Here is a 20,092-nt window from a genome sequence, read left to right as displayed (position 1 = left end):
TTCTGGCAAGGCAGGATTGTTAGATCTAAACCAGAGTTATCTTTGTTTGTATATTAAACCAACAATTATTAGATTTCTAATATTTTTCCCTCTCTGAGGCCAATTGTTGGATTGCTCTTGTCAATATTTCCAAAACATCATCTGAGAGAACATCTCTTTCAACAACGAGAGAGCTTTGGGTCTTGGTTTCCTTGAGATCAGTGTTTTGATGGGAATATCAGTGAGGCAGTTTCCTTTGGACTCTAGGGGTCCAGTCTGGAAGGCCCAGGAAGCTTAATAATAGCCAGAGTTGCCTGAAAAAGTATAGTACCTAATAAATTTTGAAAGCGGGAGCCATTTTTTATTTTATTCCCATTGTTGGTGAGGAAACTTCATTGTTTCCATAACATTCCAAAGTCATGAGATACTCCAAAGGCACACCAACTCTCGGTATAAATGTGGTTTTACCCTTGGCTAAGGGTAAATGCATATAACTCAAACTATTAGGCCAAAATAGCCAAAGGGAAAGGAGCTGACTCAATGACTTCCAAAGGAGTTGCAATAGCATACCCAACACAATATTTATCATTTTAATCCTTTAAATTGAACCATTAGTAGGGGCACCTGGGTGGCTCAGTCAGTTAAGCGTCAGACTTTGGCTCAGGTCATGATCTCACAGGTTGTGAGTTTGAGCCCCGTGTCAGGCTCTGTGCTGACAGCTCAGAGCCTGGAGCCTGCTTCGGATTCTGTGTCTCCCTCTCTCTCTGCACCTCCCCCAATTGTGCTCTGTCTCTCTCGCTCAAAAATAAATTAAAAATGTAAAAAAAAAAAAAAATTAAAAAGGAAAAGAACCATTAGCAATCCATGAAAAATCTGCATGGGTTAGAGGAGTTTCCTATAAATTGTCACAGGAAGTCAAAAGGTGATCTATCAGCATTAAGCGGTCACGTGGGATTTCCTCCATGATGGAGAGAAGAATAGCAGGACTAAAGGTATTGTAGGAGAAGGTCATATAAAGGAGCAGTTAGCAGGATGATGACCCAGAAGGGAAGTAACTGAAGTGTTGAGGGTGATGAGAATTCAGAAGAGCTTCTGCTACATGGAACACAGGATGGTTAGAGGATCCTGTGATTATTTCTCCCAAGGCCTTGAAACAGAAGAGCAGTAGCAGGAATGACTCTAAGGCAAGGGGGTTATCCCCATGCTACAGGGTCCAACTGTTGATTGTAATGCTCCATTGGTTGATAGTGCTCCCCGTATTTTGGGGTGAGTATTCCAAGGGCATGGCTTTCCCCCTCACATACGAAGAGGGGAAAAAAGAAGTTGATAATTAGGATGGCTGAGGACAGGGGACTTAATTAGGCTTTTCTTTAATGTCCCAAAAGCTATGTCATCATGATCCTTCCAGATAATAGGGTCATTTTCAAATAAAATATATGGAGGTTGAGCCCCAAGAGAGAAGTTTGGAATCCAATTTCAATAGTAGACAGCCAGTCCAAGAAAACTTCATAAATAGCACTTAGTTTTAGGTTTTGGGAAGTTCAGGATGCCATGAAGCCTACCTGGATCCAAATGTAGTCCTTGTTCTGAGATCAGGTACCCTAAGTATCGAACCTGAGTTTGAGCAAACTGCATTTTTTCTTTGGAGACTTTGTGCCCCTTTGAGGCCAAAAGTTTTAACAGATGGATGCTGTCTTCCTGTGAAGAGGTGTGAGAAGGGGAGCAGAGAAGCAAATCACCTATGTATCATAACAAATAGAACCTGCAGAAAACTTCATCATCCAAATCAGCCTTTAAGGTTTGTGAAAAGAAAAGACTCTCACCCTGGGGCATTACTGTCCAGATGTATTTCCAGTCTTCCCAAGTGAAAGCAAAGAGATACTGGCTATCATTATTAACAGGAATACTAAAAAATGCTGTGCAATTATAGTGAAAAAATTGCTTTTGGTAGGAATGTGTGTCAGGAATAACAACATGCCAAGGGACAACAACGTTATTTATTGTTCAGAGGTCCTGGACAAATCTCCATCCTCTACCGCTGCATTCTCTCACAGGTTAAATAGGGGTATTATAGGGACTAGGGGAAGGGAATAGGGAGTAGGGCAGGGGAAATGGGGCCCTGAGCCTTGCAATCTTATATTATGGAGCTAATGCCTTAGAAGGACTTCTTTATTTGTAGGTTAATTTATTAAAATTGATTAATAAATCTTTATTAATTCTGAGAAGTTTTGAGGGATCCACCTGAGTCTTGATGGGAAGTACACTGGACTCCACCATTGTCATTTAGACATTTTGCCCATAAGAGGATGGTAGCTGATCCAAGAATAAATGATCATGGTCTCCAGACTCAGCTATGGTGACATCAGAGACAGAGCAAATAAAAGATATCAGAGTCATTTAATTTCCCTGGTTGCTTATTTAGATTACTACTGTCAAATTCTAGATTTTCTCTTTTTGGGTGAAAGAAATTCCAGCATGATTATTTTCTAAGAAATCTTGGTCCAATAAATGAATAGTGGAGGAGGAACTAAGGAGAAGAGTGTGCATGTCACAAAGGCCTAGATAAAAGGAGAGACAGACAGAAAGGAACCTGTTGGCATTTATTAAAGACCCCCACTATCTGAACTGTTTTCGTGCTCTGAGATGGGGCTGATTTAAAGCAGTGGGGGTAAGCACTGGGAGTGTTGTTCTGGTGTCAATAAGGACAAAGAGAGAGTCATTCCCAAACTGGAGAGTGGTTTCTCTCAGCCAATTAGGAAGGAATATTGAGAAGAGCCCCTGTAGTTCCTCGGTGTGCCATTACTGGGAATGAAGAGGACATTGGAAAAACTGGCTAGGGGGCTGATGGCACCTGGAATGATTAAATATGTAACAATCCTTTGTCCAATGTCCTGGCCCTTTGCAAAGCTACCAGAAACTAGGAGGTTTTTGGTTCTGTAGAGGAGCCTTTGATTTCCAGAACTGAAAATTGGAACTGTAGCCATCTTTCTTTTAGGTGACTTATGTGGGATATGAACAAGCTAGTTTGCCAAATTGCCTAAATCTGGAGTGGACACAGTTCCCCATTCCATCAAGTTTCTTTTAACTAAAAGGGAAAGATCCCCTTTCAGTGCATTAATAAAATTAAAAGCTACCCACGTGGATTCAACATCAAAACAAAGACCAAAACTTCCTTTACAGACATTTTGGAGTGGACTGTAATAGACATAAACAGTTTCACCAGGTTTTTGTGTACAAACCTGAATTTTGTTCTCATCAACACGTTTATGAAAAGCTACTGTAATTGTTTGGTGGAGATTTCCAGTGAGAGTTCAAGTATTTTGCCAAAAGTTAGGGGTTTATTTTTCTACATCCCTTTCAAGATGTCCCCATTGAGTTAGTTTTATCCAATATTTGGCCTGGCCCTCACCAACGGGCATGTGGCCTCACCAACAGGCAGGTGGACTGATATAAATCTGAGAAACCAGGTTGCACATTTGAATAACTATGCTACATTCTTCAGCAAACCTAAAGGGGTCCTCAGTCACTTTAGGCAACTACAGCTTAAAATTCAGGTCTTCATAAGAAACTTGGGGTTCATTCAGATCCTCAGAAAACTTAACTTTATAGGGGCTGATTTTAATACATTCAGAAGAGGAAGAACTGAGAAAGGATTCAAAGGAAAAAGGAACTTAAGCAAAAGGATTAGAAGAGAGAGGGGACATATACAGGAGGAAAGGCTGGCACAAAGGAATAGAGAAAAGTGGTACTGGAGGAAGGCCCTGTGCACAGGTGTCTGGGTACAAATGAGGGGGAGGGGGAAAATAGTCCTCAGAAGCCATTTTGATTCCTTTCAACTGTTTGTTTCAGTTAACTTAGAAATAGTATTTCACAAAGAAGCAGAATTAGAATTCTAAAAAACATTTGGAAGCCTCAAGGTACCACTGAAATAGGCACCCCAGTTTTTGTTGTTTTTCTTTTAGCTGTGACTTTCTAACTGGGGAAATCAGAAGTTCCTCATAATGGCCATTAAAGTTCTAAATTGCTTTTGGTTAAGTTGGCCCATTTAGTTAGACATGCACATGAGGAGGGACCACAGTTTTTAAACATAAAACCATCTGCGGTTCGAGAAGGAAGGGACCCTTCAAAGCATTTTGATGACTAGAATTCCTTTTTTTTTTTTTTTAGAAGTGTTCTCTAAAGCAAAAAGCAAAGTTTCTAAATGGCACAGTTCCAATAGGAACACCCTGGTTCCAAAAAGGAGTCTCACCAAAGATCAGCAGAGTTCCAAAAGGCACAGCCTGGTTCCAAAGAGGAGGCATACCAAAAGCTGAACAAGTACTCTCAGAAAGACCCAGACCAAAGTAGATCCCAAATGAAGCCTGTAGAGATCACTACAAACACAAAGAAAGCAGAGACCAAATCCAGGAGAAAACTTACCCTCAAACTCCAGGGTCGGCAAGAAAGCAGTGAGCTCAACTGGCTCTTTGGGGTCTAGCACCTGTTTGCTCACTAGCCTTGGAGTTATTGGGGGGTCTTCTTGAGATCCCATATCTGCTCACCAAGGAATGTTAATCTTAAAAGTTAAACTGTCACTTATTTCACTAACAAATATGGGTTATTTCGGGAGTTGTAGAGAGTTCCAGTTCAGGACACGCAAGCTCCCAGAGAACAAAGAAGAATGTTCTTTTCTGGGGGCGGGCAAAGGGGGAGGGAGAATGATTGCTGTTATAATCAAACAGTCTGTTGGAGTAAACTGAGAGTCTGGAGTATAGTGGCTTTTCATTGGCTGGATTGTGACAGTATTTCATTGGCTGGGCTGTTGGGGAGGGGGATGACCTTTCTCCCTTCTGCTGGGTCAAGTAATAGGATTAGAAAGGTAAGTCTATCCCTGTTAGGGTCTGCAATTGGTGATGAGTAGTACAGCATGAAAGCTCCCTCTTCTGTTCTTCCCACTCTATTTTCATGAGCTTTCTCTTTGTTAATTTTCACACTACTTTCTTTCTTGTGTCTTTGCCACCTCCATTCAATTGCTGAATTTCAGCAGCAGCAAAGTGCATATAAAAACTGCTTTTCCTGCCCTGTTTATCATTCTGCTGCCAGATTCTGTCCTAAGTTCTAACTGGATACACTTGGGAAACATTTCTGACCCAGGCTGCTCCACTATAACCCATTAGTTCCTTAACCCACGCATCAATATCAAAACTAATCAGATTGAGTTCTTTTGTCCTCTGTACCTAAGCAAGGCTCCAAATTTCCATAATTCTCAGTTTCTTTTTCTGTCCTGGGGTTTTTTCCCTACCTTATTAAAATACTGTAGGTTCAAATGGATAAGATTAACCACTGTAAGTGCCTTGCACCATAATGAACAAGAGGTTCTCAACAAATGGCATCTTCCCTGCCCCCCCCCTTCATGTCAGTTATGCAGCATTTCTCTTTAGAAGTGTTTAGAAGGTTTGCAAAATAGGACTCCTGCATCCATCCATTTCACCCTAAAGGAAAATCTTTAGCAATTCATGACTGAATTGCTTGTATCCAACCAAAAACAGTTTTGCAGCCAAACCAAACATGCCTACTGTGTAAATAATGGAGACAGTACATCTACAGTTATACTTCCAATCTTCATTGCACTGTTTGATTCCTTGATGATCATAGTTAAGACACCTCTCTTTGGTCCTAGCAGGTTGCCAAAAGAATCTAAATTCATTTTTATTGCACTGTAATTGATGATAGATGTACTGGATAGACTTTTCCCTTGGAACTTTCGTAGAATCCCTGAGAGTTAACTTTGAACCAAATATCTTTAGTCAACTAATTGATTTCAAAATATCTGTAACTCAACAACAACAACAAAAACACCTCACAAATGACTTGATTAAAAAATGGACAGAGGACCTGAATATTTTTTCTAAAGCCAACATACAGATGGCCAACAGACACGTGAAAAAATGCTGAACATAACTTTCATCAGCGAAACGCAAACCATAACCACCTGAGACATCACCTCACACTTGTCAGAATGGCCAAAGTAAAAAACACAAGACATAACAAGTGTTGGCAAAGGTGTGGAGAAAGGGAAACCCTTGTTCACTGTTGGTGGGAATATAGTGGTGCAGCCACTATGAAAAACAGTATGGAGGTTTCCCAAAAAAGTAAAAATAGAAATACCATATGATCCAATAATTTCAATGCTAGGTATTTGCCCAAAGAAAACTCAAGCACTAATTTGAAAAAATACATGAACCCCTATGTTTACTGTAGCATTATTCACAATAGCTAAGATATGCAAGCAATCCAAGTGTCCACCCATAGACGAATGGATAAAGATGTGGTATAAATATATCATGACCGATTACTCGACCACAAAAAGAATTTGTCATTTGTGGGGCACCTGGGTGGCTCAGTCGGTTAAACGGCTGACTTTGGCTCAGGTCATAATCTCACACGTCTTGTGGGTTCTAGCCCTGCATTGGGCATTGTCCTGACATCCCAGAGCCTGGACCCTGCTTTGGATTCTGTGTCTCCCCCACCCCTCTCTCTCTGCCCCTCCCCCGCTCATGCTTTGTTTCTCTCTTAAAAAAAATAAATAAACAAGCATTAAAAAAGTTTAAAAAGAAAGAATTTGTCATTTGTGATAACATGGACATATCTAGAGGGTATTATGCTAAGTGAAATAAGTCAGGGAAAGACAAATACCATGTGATTTCACTTCTATGTGGAATCTAAAAAAACAAAACGATTCTTAAATACAGAGAACTGATGGTTGCCAGAGGGAAGGTAGGTAGGTGGATGGGCAAAATAGGTGAAGGAAAGTAACAGGTACAAACTTCCAGTTGTAAGTCAGGAAAATGAGAAGCACAACACAGGGAATATGATCAATATTTTAATAACACTGCATGGTAACAGATAGAGACTGCACTTACCATGGTGAGCACTGAGTACTGTATAGAGTCTTTGAATATAGATGTTGTTCATCTGCAACTAATATAACACTGTATGTCAACTATATTTCAATAAAAAAGATTTTTAGAATACTTCTATATTGCTAAAAAGCCCTAACATGATAGAGCCAGGCTCTTCCAGCCATTTGACATATCTTAACTGATGCCTCCAGCTGTTCTATTTTAGAGGTAAACACCTGCAAAAAGATATTTTCATAACAAGTTCCCCCACCACGGCAGCGGCGTATATGGCTAACTAGAATGAAGTTCTTCAAACAGAAGCAATAGCCAATGAAGTAGCTGTACTCCTCATAATTTAAGAAACATTTTCCTAGAACATCTATAATTACTTTCATCACTAAAAAGTATTGGGATTTTAATAAATATCCAGTCTCTGTTTTAACAGTGGGGTGACAAGGGTCTTCTCTAGGTCACAAACAATATCAAACATTTTATGTGTCAGTATACACGAATATATGCTACGCGTATACCTTTTAAGGACTTGCATAATTTATCTCATCCATGGTACCATTTGCTATTGACTACATCATTCTCATCTCTTTGTTGGCAAAAGAGAAGGTAGAAACTAAGGACTATAAGGACTTATTTGAGAAATTTGTTTTTGTACTCCTACCTCAACTTTTATTGCTAATTAAAGTTTGACTACTAGAAGAAATCAGTGTATTCACCAGCACAATTTCCCAATGTGATTAATCTTCCCAAATTAAAATTATTTATTCAAAAAATATTTGACAGGTTATAGCATGCCAGACATTATGAAAAATTGAGGATATGATCCTGGCCTTTAGAAAGCCTAGGATACAAGGAGAAGGCAAATATTGAATATGTAATTAAATGTGAACAGTTCTAAGAAGAAGCAGTATTACCTTAACTCTGAACGTCTTCGCTGCCTCAATGGGTGGGATCTCCCATCTTTATCTTGCCAATCCATTGTATAAAAGTCTGGTTAGCTGGGTTAGCAAGTCTTTGGCCTTTTGTTGATACAAATACAAATTCATTGTTAAGTTGCTCTTATATAATCTTTTCTCCCCTCCCTTGTCTCACATCCTAAAAGAGCTGATCTTATAACTTCAAACCTCAAATCCTGTCAAACGAGTCAGAGAGAGATTTGAAAACAAAGTGTGACATGTACTAATAAGGTGGTACGTGTAGAATCATTAACATACCAGTAATTAAAATTTGATAGAGAAGGAACAACATTTAGCTTTGTCACACATCTCATGTTTTATATGATGATGTTGTCTTATGTTTCATATGAGAGGGATCACCTAGATGCTAACTATACAGATATGGACTTTATGCCATTAATGATGTCTCAAGGTGACAGGATGTCTGGTCATCCAGACAACAAGGTTCACTTTCCAAAAAAAATAAATAAATAAAAGAATGGTTGATATCATGATGGCTGAGATTTGTGACAAGAGATACATCCTAGTTGAGTATTTTCAAACTCCTGGTGGAAAAACCACCAAAAATCAGTTTCAAACTTAAAATAAGGTGTTAGAATGTCAGTACATTAGGGGTGCCTGGGTGGCGCAGTCGGTTAAGCGTCCGACTTCAGCCAGGTCACGATCTCGCGGTCCGTGAGTTCGAGCCCCGCGTCGGGCTCTGGGCCGATGGCTCGGAGCCTGGAGCCTGCTTCCGATTCTGTGTCTCCCTCTCTCTCTGCCCCTCCCCCGTTCATGCTCTGTCTCTCTCTGTCCCAAAAATAAATTAAAAAAAAAACTTAAAAAAAAAAAAAAAAGAATGTCAGTACATTATATAGTATACCATAACCTATAAAGCAAGTGAGAAGCGAGAAGTAGTACAGATAGTGAGAAAAGGGTACAAGACTAATAAAAGAGGGAAGACATTTGAAAAGAAAAGCAGAAAACCATGATTGGATGACTTTCTTCTGATGTCACAATTACTCAACAGTAAATGTAGAAATTAGAAATGGCCCATCAAGTCAAAGTGTAAAACAGAGACAGGGCCCCTACGTATGCCTTCTCATCAACACAGGATGTGTGTAACCATGATGCTAACATTCCAGACAGAGGTTTGGCAATGGTAAGTATATCATTTGGCCTTTAAAGCAAATTTTCCCGCTCAGTATTTCTTTCCCTGTATCATTAACATGTGCCTTCAGCCCATTTTCCATGACAGCTTTTACCTAATAGTGCTAAGATCTTCCAACACACTTGCATCATCCAGCCTCATTTATAGCCTCTATCCTTGTGTGCCTTCAGTATCATTTAATTATGAATAAATCTCTCTAGATTTTTTTATCTTCCTTCCAGCCCTTTCTCTATTCTATCCTACCTGACACCTGTTTTCAGTGGATGATACCACTTTCCTCAAACAAGATAGTTTTCCACTTCATGGGGAAGTGGAAATGGGTCCCATGGAGACTCACGGGGTCAGAGAGGAAGGATGCACCTTTGTTCGGCACCATTATTCCACTGTGTCTTTTTTGAAGTTGCTACCCTCTGATTACATCATTTGCTTCCCATTCTCATCCTTGGCCCCAGTTGAACACCAATGAGTTCTCTCACCTTTGGCAGTGGTTTTAATGGTTTCCTTGTAGATTCCGGGTGAACCTCTGGGCCTTCACTCTTTATTTTCTTTCACACTTGTATCCAATCCACCCGTAAGTTCTGCTGGCTCAGCAGTTAAAATATAGCTTAAATCCAGCTGCTTCACCAGTATTCTAATCTTAGCCACAATCATCTCTCATCCAGACTTCTGCATCAGCCCCCTAAGTGGTCTCCGCCTCCACTATTACTCCTGTTTAGACCATCTCTGACTTAGCGGAGTTTTCTTCCTAAACTAGCAATCAGATGGCGTTATTATCCTTCAAAGTTTTCTCATTAAACTTAAAAACAAAATTCAGACTCAGAGGGGCAACCAAACCCACTTGATCTAGCTTTTAAATCTCCCCTCCCTTCAAAGTAAGACAACACTAAGGAAACACATCCAAACCAAATTCATAGAAACCAGGAAACCACCGCATCAGCAGAGATCACCAGCATCACAAAGAACCAGACAATCCCAAAGGGAGGCCTGGGGTACTATGGCTCTCCTAGTGATGGTGTAGCATGTCCATATGCCTACAAATGAAGAAGGCTTGGTAAACAGAAAATGGCCAAGAAAGTTCCTGGCCTTCTTCCACAGTATCGTCCAAAGGGTCCCTAACAAGGTAAAACAGCAAGAAAAGGGTATTCAACAATTTTAGAAGTGGATGCAGTTATTGGAAAAACTAACATTTTTTGTTTTCATTCCATTGTAATTAAGTGATAACTCTTCTTGAGCACCCAAACTGACTGAGGACAATACAATTCATCACAATGACAAAATAATCACTATTCTGCAAGCCCTAGCCATAATGAAGCTCAATCCTACAGTTTCTAAACTGCATTACTGGTATTTGGGACTCAGTGCTTAATCTCTGCTAAATCTCAGACCAACCCGGGAAAGTCATCCAGACATTTGCCAGGCTTTTCACTACTACTGGCTTTCATGTAGAATGCCTTATTAGACCCAAACAAGCAAGGCTATTCAGGACTAAGTGAAAGAAGTTTTCAGATAATTGAGTGGCAAAGTTATAGACTTTGGCTCACACATAGAAAGAGGGCGAAAAAGTAAAGTCAAATGGGGGAGAAGAGACAAAGGGTAAAAGAACCATGGTGTGGTTCAAAAGGATGTGAAATAACTGCTTCCGTGAGTGCTCTCTGGCTCTCACAAAGACCCAAATTTTAACAACCTATCTATCCTAACTATTAAGGAGGGGCACCTGGGTGGCTCAGATCATCATCACATTGTTTGTGAGTTCCAGCCCCACCTTAGGCTCTGTGCTGACAGCTCAGAGCCTGGAGGCTGCTTTGGATCCTGTGTCTCCTTTCTCTGCCCTTCCCCCCGCCCACACTCTGTCTCTCTCTTTCAAAAAATAAATAAACATTAAAAAACATAATAAAACACAGGTCATCCTAACACAACAACACTAAATTTGTTAACCAATATAGACATTCTATTTACTTTTCCTTAAAGCCTCTTTTCCTAAATAAGAAGGGTATTAGAATACTTTATAAAAGTTACTTTACACTGGAACAAAATGTAGCTTACATCTTGCAGAAGACGAAAAAGGCCCCTAGAACTAAACACATAAAACTGGACTTAAAATGCATGAAAAATTACAAGACATTCTTATGACTTTTTCTTCAAAAAGATTTAGGAAGCACTAAACTTCAATAAACTTGGAAAGATTAACAGATATTAGCTCCATCATTCTGGTCATTCCTGTTGCCATCTTTTGAAGGAAAGGGGTGTGGTGAGTGGGCTTACTATAAAGCCAGCTTCTTAATAACAAAACACTGTGTTTTGCATATTGCTTAGAGAAGACTGACCTTGCAATTTATTGGCCTCAAGAGACACATGATCCCCTTCTCTGCCCCCCGGCAAAATACAACCAAGGAGAGAGACTATCCTAGTGGATAATCAGCTTTCATGAATTTTATACTATTTCTTATATGTATTTTGGTGAAACCAAATTTAAAACTAATCTATAAATACAAAATTTAGAATGAGGTAATTCCTATTTACCTTACACTTTAAAAATTGTTTTGGGGGCACCTGGGTGGCTCAGTCAGTTAAGTGTCCAACTCTTGATTTTGGCTCAGGTCATGATCTCATGGTTTGTGGGTTTGAACCCCACATTGGGCTCTGTGCTCGCAGCACAGAGACTGCTTGGGATTCTCTCTCTCTCTTCCTCTTTCTCTACCCTTTCCCTTGCTCACACTTTCTCTCTTAAATAAGTGAACATTTAAAAATAAATAAAATAAAAAATTGCTTTGGATACTTGCTCTGTAGGCATCGGGAAGCACCTATATTTAAAACAACTCAAAAAGTAAAAATACAATTACCATATAATCCAGCAATTCCACTTTTGAGTATTTGATGAAATTGAAAACACTAATTCAAAAAGATTTCTGCACCCCTATGTTCATTGCAGCATTATTTCCAATAGTCAAGAAATGGAAACAACCTAAACGTCCACTGATGAATAGATAAAGAAAATGTGAGAGAAGGAAGATGGCAGAGTAGAATGATCCTGAGTCACCACCTATCACAGATGCATTTCAGCAGGTGACCCAGTGCAGAAGCAGTTTTCTTTTTTTTAAATTTTTTTTTCTTTCTCAACGTTTTTATTTATTTATGGGACAGAGAGAGACAGAGCATGAACGGGGGAGGGGCAGAGAGAGAGGGAGACACAGAATCTGAAACAGGCTCCAGGCTCTGAGCCATCAGCCCAGAGCCCGACGCGGGGCTCGAACTCACGGACCGTGAGATCATGACCTGGCTGAAGTCGGACGCTTAACCGACTGCGCCACCCAGGCGCCCCGCAGAAGCAGTTTGAATAGCACCTGAGTTATACATGAAGGAGATTTATGGACAATTTTAGGACATGTGCCGGAGAGTCAGGGATCTGTGGGAGCTTTCTCTGGAAACAGGAGTGCTGGCAGGTGCCATTTTTCTTCTCCTCCTTCAGCCTAGACCACCAATGGTTGCAGAACCAGTTTTGACACTCTCCATTTACCTTGATACCAGTGCTTGCCCCCATAGACCTGCCCCACCCAATCTGCTTACCTCAGTAGACAACCCCTCCGAACCACGCCGGCCCTGCCTCACCTGGCCCTGCCTCACCTAGCAGGCAGCCTCACCAGGACTGGCACCCCTCCAAAGTGACTACTGCCCCGACAACACTGGGCAGGTGGCCTCCACTGGGACTAGTGTCCCATCAAAAGGATGGGAAAGCTAATCTCACACACCAGTGTGCCTGGAGTAGCTGCAGCTGGGCCTCTCAGCTAGCTGGGCCAGGAGCAGACCCTGCCCACCAGTGCACCAGCAGCAGATACAGCTGATCATGGCAGTCAGCTGGGATAAGGGCTGGCCCCACCCACCAGCACACCTGCTGGGGCTGCAGCAGGGCTTCTCAGCCAGCCATGCAGGGGACAGAGACCTGCCCACAGCACATCCAAAGAGTTGAGGCTCAGTCACAACAGGAGGGCACACGCAGAGCACACAAGGCACACCCTTTGAGCTCCTGGTTCTGGTGACCAGGGGGTTTTGTGTTCCAAGGCATCATAGGATGCCTTCTACATAAGGCTACCACTTTCAAAACCAGGAGAGGTAGCTGAACTATGTAAAACATAGAAATAAACACAGAGAGAGAAAATGGAACAGAGACTATGTTCCAAACAAAAGAACAAGATAAAATCACAGAAAAAGAATGAAATAAAATGGAGATAAGCAATCTACCTGATAAATAATTCAAAGTAATGGTCCGAAAGATATTCACTGGACTTGAGAGAAGGGTGGATGAGCCTAGTGAGAACTTCAAAGAGATGGAAAATATAACAAAGAACCAATCAGAGCTGAAGAATAACTGGAATTTTAAAATATGTTAGAGAAAATCAACAGCAGATTAAAAGGATGCAGAATGGATCAGCGATCTGGAAGACACTTAAGCTGAACAGCAAAAAAGAAAAAGAATTTTAGAATGAGGATTAGGACCTCTGCAGCAAAATCAATAATAACATATGTAAATAACATTTACATTATATGGGTTCCAGAAGGAGAAGAGAGAGAAGGTGGGAGAAAACTTATTTGAAGAAATAACAGCTGGATAAATAGCTAGCTTCTAACAATGAATCAGGAAGAAGTAGAAAATTTTAACAGACCAGTTACTAGTAGCAAAATTGAACCAATAATCAAAAAACCAAAACCAAAAACCCAACAAACAAAAGTCCAGGACCAGATGTCTTCACAGATGAATTCTACCAAACATTTAAAGAAGAGTTAATACCTATTCTTCTTAAAACATTCCACAAAATATAAAAAGGAAAACTTCCTTATTCATTCTATGAGGCTAGCATTACCCTGATACCAAAACAGGACAAAGGCACTACAAAAGAGAAAATTACAGGCAAATCTCTCTGATAAACACAGATGCAAAAATCCTCAACAAAATATTAGCAAACCGAATTCAAGAATACATTAAAGTGATCATTTACCATGATCAAGTGGGCTTTATTCCAGGGAGGCAAGGGTAATTCATCATCCTCAAATCAGTCAAATGTGATGCATCACATTAACAAGAGAAAGGATAAAACCCACATGATCATCTCAATAGGTGCAGAAAAAGCATGGGACAAAATACAACACCCGTTTATGATAAAAACACTCAATAAAGTTGGTTTAGAGGGAACACACCTCAACATGATAAAGGCCATATATGAAAAACCTACAGTTAATGTTATACTCAATGGTGAAAAACTAAAAACTTTTCCTCTAAGATCAGGAATAAGACAAGGATGTCCACTCTCACAACTTTCATTCACCATAATTCTGAAAGTCCTGGTCACAGCAGTAAAACAATAAAAAGAAATAAAAGTCATCCAAATGGATAAGGAAGAAGTAAAATTTTACTATTTGTAGATGACATACTATATAGAAAACCCTAAAGTTCCACCAAAAACCTATTAGAACTGACAAATTCAGTAAGTTTACATGATACAATATACAGAAAACCTGTTGTTTCTAAAGGTTGATAACAAAATAATAGAAAGAGATAAGAAAACAATCCCACTTAAAATTGTACCAACGATAATAAATTACCTAGGAATAAATTTAGCCAAGAAGCTGAAAAACCTGTCCTCTAAAAACTGTAAGATATTGATGAAAGAAATTCAAGACAGCACAAACAAAACAAAGATATACCATGGATTGGAAGAATAAATATTGTTAAAAATACAATATTATCCAAAGCAATCTACAGATTCAATGTGATCTCTATCAAAAATACCAATAGCAAATCATTTTTACCAGATTAGAATAATTCTAAAATTTGTATAGAACCACAAAAAAACTAAATAACAAAGCAATCTTGTGAAAGAACAAAGTTGAAAGTATCACAATCCCAAATTTCAAACTGTACTACAAAGCTATAATAATCCAAACAGTATGGTACTGGCACAAATATAGATGCGTAGATTAATGGTACAGGATAGAGAGCCCAGAAATAATTCCACACTTATATAGTCAACCTGCACAAAGGAGGCAAGAATATACAATGGGGAAAAGGCCATATTTTTGGCAAATAGTGCTGGAAAAAATGGACAGCTACATATCAAAGAATAAAACTAGACCACCTTCTTGCATCATACACAAAAATAAACTTAAAACAGAGACCTAAAAGGGAGACCTGAAGCCATAATACTCCTAAAAAGAAATGGAGGCAGTAATGTTTTGAATATCACCCTTACAACATTTTTCTGGATATGTTTCCTCAAGCAATGGAAACAAAAGCAAAAATAAACTATTGGGACTACACCAAAATAGAAACCACCTGAACAGCAAAGGAAACCATCAACAAAACAAAAAGGAAACCAACTGAATGGGAGAAGATATTCACAAATGATAGGTTTAACACGGGGTTAAAATAAAAAATATATAAAGAACTTAGGGAGCTCAACCAAAAAAAAAAAGAAATCTGATTAAAAAATGGTCAGGGGCTCCTGGGTGGCGCAGTCGGTTAAGCGTCCGACTTCAGCCAGGTCACGATCTCGCGGTCCGTGAGTTTGAGCCCCGCGTCAGGCTCTGGGCTGATGGCTCGGAGCCCGGAGCCTGTTTCCGATTCTGTGTCTCCCTCTCTCTCTGCCCCTTCCCCGTTCATGCTCTGTCTCTCTCTGTCCCAAAAAATAAAATAAAAAACGTTGAAAAAAAAATTTAAAAAAAAAATAAAAAATGGTCAGAGTACCTGACTAGACATTTTCCCAAAGTTGATATACAAATGGCCAGCAGACACATAAAAAGATGCTTTATGTCACTAATCATCAGGGAAACGCAAATCAAATCCACAATGAGATATCACCTCATAACTGACAGAACGCCTAGTATTGTCTAGTATCAAAAAGAGGACAAATAACAAGTGTTAATGAGGATGTGGAGAAAAGAGAGCCCTCATGTACTGTAGGTGGGAATGTAAATTGGTGTAACTACTATGGGAAACATCACAGAGTTTCCTCAAAAAGTTAAAAACAGAAATACCATCCAATCCAGTAATTCCACTACTGAGTACTTGTCCAAAAAAAAAAAAAAAAAAAAAAAAAAAAAGTGCAAACACTAATTTGAACATATATATGCATCTTTATGTTTATTGCAGCATTATTAACAACAACCAAGATAGGGAGACAAATGTGTCCACTGATAGACGAGTGGATAAAGAAGATATGGTATATATGTACAATGAATGCTACTCAGCCATAAAATGAACGAGGTCCTGTCATTCATGACTATATGAATGGGCCTAGAAGATAATATGCTAAGTGAAAATAAATCAGAGAAAAACAAATACTATATGATTTCACTTATATGTGAAATCTTAAAAAAAAAAGAGAGAGTTGGGGCGCCTGGGTGGCGCAGTCGGTTAAGCGTCCGACTTCAGCCAGGTCACGATCTCGCGGTCCGTGAGTTCGAGCCCCGCGTCAGGCTCGATGGCTCTGGGCTGATGGCTCAGAGCCTGGAGCCTGTTTCGGATTCTGTGTCTCCCTCTCTCTCTGCCCCTCCCCCGTTCATGCTCTGTCTCTCTCTGTCCCAAAAATAAATAAACGTTGAAAAAAAAAAAAAAGAGAGAGAGACAAAAAAACCCAAACAGACTCTTAAATACAGAGAACAAACTTGGGGTTGCAAGAGGGATGTGGTTGAAGGAGATGGGTAAAATAGGTGAAGGGGATTAACAGGTATAAAATTCCAGTCATAGGTAAGTCACAGGGATGAAAAGTACAGCATAAGGAATACAGTTAATAATATTGTAATAATGTTGTGTGGTAACAGATGGGGACTACACTTATCACTATGTTGTCTACCTGAAACTAGTATAACATTGTATATCAATTATATTTAATAATAAATTTTAAAATAAGTATAAAGAAAATAGTGGGTAATTAATCCTAAATATATAATTACATTAAAACATGAATATAATATTTCAACTAAAAAGAAAATATTGTCAGAAATAAGAAAAAAATATCTGAAAACTTCCCTAATCTCAGAAAGGAATAATCAAGTCCAAGAAGCAGAGAAGTCCCTGAATAAGATGAACCCAAGAAGGTCCCTACCAAGAGGCATAATAATTATAATGGAAAAATTAAAAATAAAGAGAAAGTCCTAAAAGTAGCAAAAGAAAAGCAAATAGTGATGTACAAGGAAAACCCCATAAAGCTATCAGTTGAAATTTCAGCAGAAACTTTGAATATATTATGCTACTCCCTTCTGACCTGCAATGTGCTAAAAGAAAAAATTCTAGAACCAAGAATACCCTGCCCAGGGAGGTTATCATTCAGCATTAAAGGAGAGAGAAAGTTTTCCAGATAAACAAAAGTTAAATTCATTACTACTAAATGGGCCTTACAAGAAATGTTAAAGTGCAGGGGAACCTGGGTGGCTCGGTTGGTTAAGCATCTGACTTTAGCTCAGGTCATGATCTCATGGCTCATGAGTTCAATCCCATGTTGGGCTCTATGTTGACAGGTCAGAGCCTAGAGCTTGCTTTGGATTCTGTGTCTCCCTCTCTCTGTTCTTCCCCTGCTCAAGCTGTCTCTCACACTCTCTCAAAAATAAACAGTGAAAGAAAGAAAGAAAGAAAGAAAGAAAGAAAGAAAGAAGAAAGAAAGATGTTAAAGTGCAAAATAAAAGGCTATACATGGAAGAAAATTATGAAAAGAAAAATATTACACTAGCAGAAACAAACACAGAAGTAGATCAATCACTTATAAGGCTAATATGAATGTTTATTTAAACACAAAAGTAGTGTTACCAGTTTTATCTACACAATTTAGGTAAGGGATACACAAAATTAAAAAACGTAAAATATGATATCATATAAATAAAAGGCAGAGGGGAGGAAGGTGTAGAAATGTACTGCTTTTAGAATGTGTTCAAATTTAAGTGACCATCAACTTAATATAGACAGGATCCTATATACAGATGATGTTATATATGAACCTCATGGCAACCACAAACCCAAAATTTATAATAGATACAGAAACACACATACAAAAGAGAAAAAAAATGCAAGCATAAGAAGAGAAAGAGAGCAAGAGAAGGAACAGAAAAGAACTAAAAAAACAATGAGAAAACAACAAATGGCAGTAAGTACACAGCTAATTATTTTAAATGTTCAATAATTATTTTAAATGTAAATGGACTAAGTGCTCCAATCAAAAAACATAAGGTAACTGAATGGAATAAAATAAAAATAAACATAAAAATAATAAAATAAAATAAAAATTAAAAATTAAATTTAATTTAAAAATTAAAATTAAAAAAATTAAATAAAGAAAATAAAATAACCTATCTATATGCTACCTACAAGTTGCAATTCAGATCTAGAGCTATATACAGACTGAAAGTGAAGGGATGGAAAAAGATATTTCATGCAAACGGAAGCAGAAAAATGCCAGGGTAGCAATACTTATGTAAGACAAAATAGACTTTAAAACAAAGGCTGTAACAATAGACAAAGAGGGGAATTACATAATAATAAAGTGATAATTCCAACAAGAGGATATAACAATTGTAAATATCTATGCACTGAACATCAGAGCAACTCAACCTATAAAGCAAATACTAACAGACATAAAGGGAAAAATTGACAGTAATATAATAATAGTAGGGACTTTAACACCCACTTACATCAATATGGATGCATCATTCAGACAGAAAATAAGGAAACAATGTCTTTGAATGACACATTAGACTTAACAAATATATTCAGAACATTCCATCCAAAAACAGCAGAGTACATACAATCTTTTCAAGTGTTCTTTTCAATGTTCACATGGAACATTCTCTAGGGTAGATCATATGTTAGGGCACAAAACAAGTATTAATAAATTTAACAAAACTGAAATCCTATCAATCATCTATTCCAACCACAATAGTATGAGACTAGAAATCAATTACAAGAAAAGAATGGGAAGAAACATGAACATGTCAAGGCCAAACAACCAATGGGTCAATGAAGAAATTAAAGAAGAGGGAAAAAAAAAAATGCCTGGTGACAAAAATGGAAACACTATAGTATAAAATCTTTGGGACACAACCAAAGTAGTTTTATGAAGTAATTTTATAGCTATACAGGCCTACTTCAAGAAACAAAAATCTCAAATAAACCCATCTAAACTTACACCTTAAAGGAACTAGAAAAATAACAAACAGAGCCCAAAGTCATTAGAGGGAAGTTATTAGTATCAGAACAGAAATAAATGAAATAGAAACTTCAAAAAAATAGAAAAGGTCAATGAAACTAAGGGCTAGTTCTTTGTAAAGATAACAAAATTGATAAATCTTTAGCCAGAATCAAGAAATATAGGACTGAAAATCAGAAATGAAAGAGAGGTTACAATCAACATAACAAATACAAAGGATAGTGGGAGACTACTATGAAAAATTACTTGCCAACAAATTGGACAACCTAGAAGAAAAGGATCCATTTCTAGAAAAATACTATCTTCCAAGACTGAATCAGGAATAGAAAACTTGAACAGACTGATTACTACCAATAAAACTGAATTGGTAAAAAACGAAAACAAGAACCCACCAACAAACAAAAAGCCCAGACCCAGATGGTTTCATAGGTAAATTCTACCAAACATTTAAAAAAGAATTACTACCTATCCTTTCCACTCTATTCAAAAAATAAAAGAGATGGAATACTTTCAAGTTCATTCTGAGCCCACTATTACCCCAATATGAAAACCAGACAAAGGCATTACAAAAAAACAAAACAAAAACAAAACCCAGATAAACTACAGGCCAATATTCCTGATGAATATATATGTAAGAATCCTCAACAAAATATTAGCAAACCAAATTCAACAATACACTAAAAGGATCATTCATCATGATGCGGTGGGACATATTCCAGGGATGTAAGAATGGTCCAATATCTGCAAATCAGTCAAGATGATACTCCACATTAACTAAATGAAGGATAAAAATCATATGGTCAGTCTTAATAAATGCAGAAAAATCATTTGACAAAACACAGGGCCCCTGGGTGGCTCAGTCAAGTGAGTGTTCAACTCTTGATCTCAGCTCAGGTCTTGATCTTGGGGTTGTGCTCTGCACTGGGA

At 38.4% G+C, this 20,092-nt stretch overlaps 1 protein-coding gene across 4 annotated transcripts in view; it reads right to left on the bottom strand.

Moving 5' to 3' along the window:
- The window catches only part of NAALAD2 (N-acetylated alpha-linked acidic dipeptidase 2), a 69,561-nt gene extending 64,929 nt beyond the window's left edge, over positions 1 to 4,632 (bottom strand). For 3 of the 4 annotated variants that reach the window (XM_040489596.1, XM_040489597.1, XM_040489598.1), the window contains exons 1-2: positions 4,399 to 4,632; positions 1,542 to 1,677 (exon numbers count right to left, since the gene is read on the bottom strand). In XM_040489596.1, the coding sequence (XP_040345530.1) occupies positions 1,542 to 1,677; positions 4,399 to 4,510 (248 nt within the window). In that variant the 5' untranslated portion in view covers positions 4,511 to 4,632. The remainder of the gene's footprint in view (positions 1 to 1,541; positions 1,678 to 4,398) is intronic. The other variant, XM_040489599.1, reaches the window with a different exon arrangement.
- Positions 4,633 to 20,092: the final 15,460 nt, after the last annotated feature.

Source organism: Herpailurus yagouaroundi, unplaced genomic scaffold (assembly GCF_014898765.1).
Source record: "Herpailurus yagouaroundi ecotype Mexico unplaced genomic scaffold, PumYag 180, whole genome shotgun sequence".
NCBI lineage: Eukaryota > Metazoa > Chordata > Mammalia > Carnivora > Felidae > Herpailurus > Herpailurus yagouaroundi.
The sequence above is the reverse complement of the archived record's forward strand: the minus strand, read 5'-3'. Positions and strand labels throughout refer to the sequence as shown.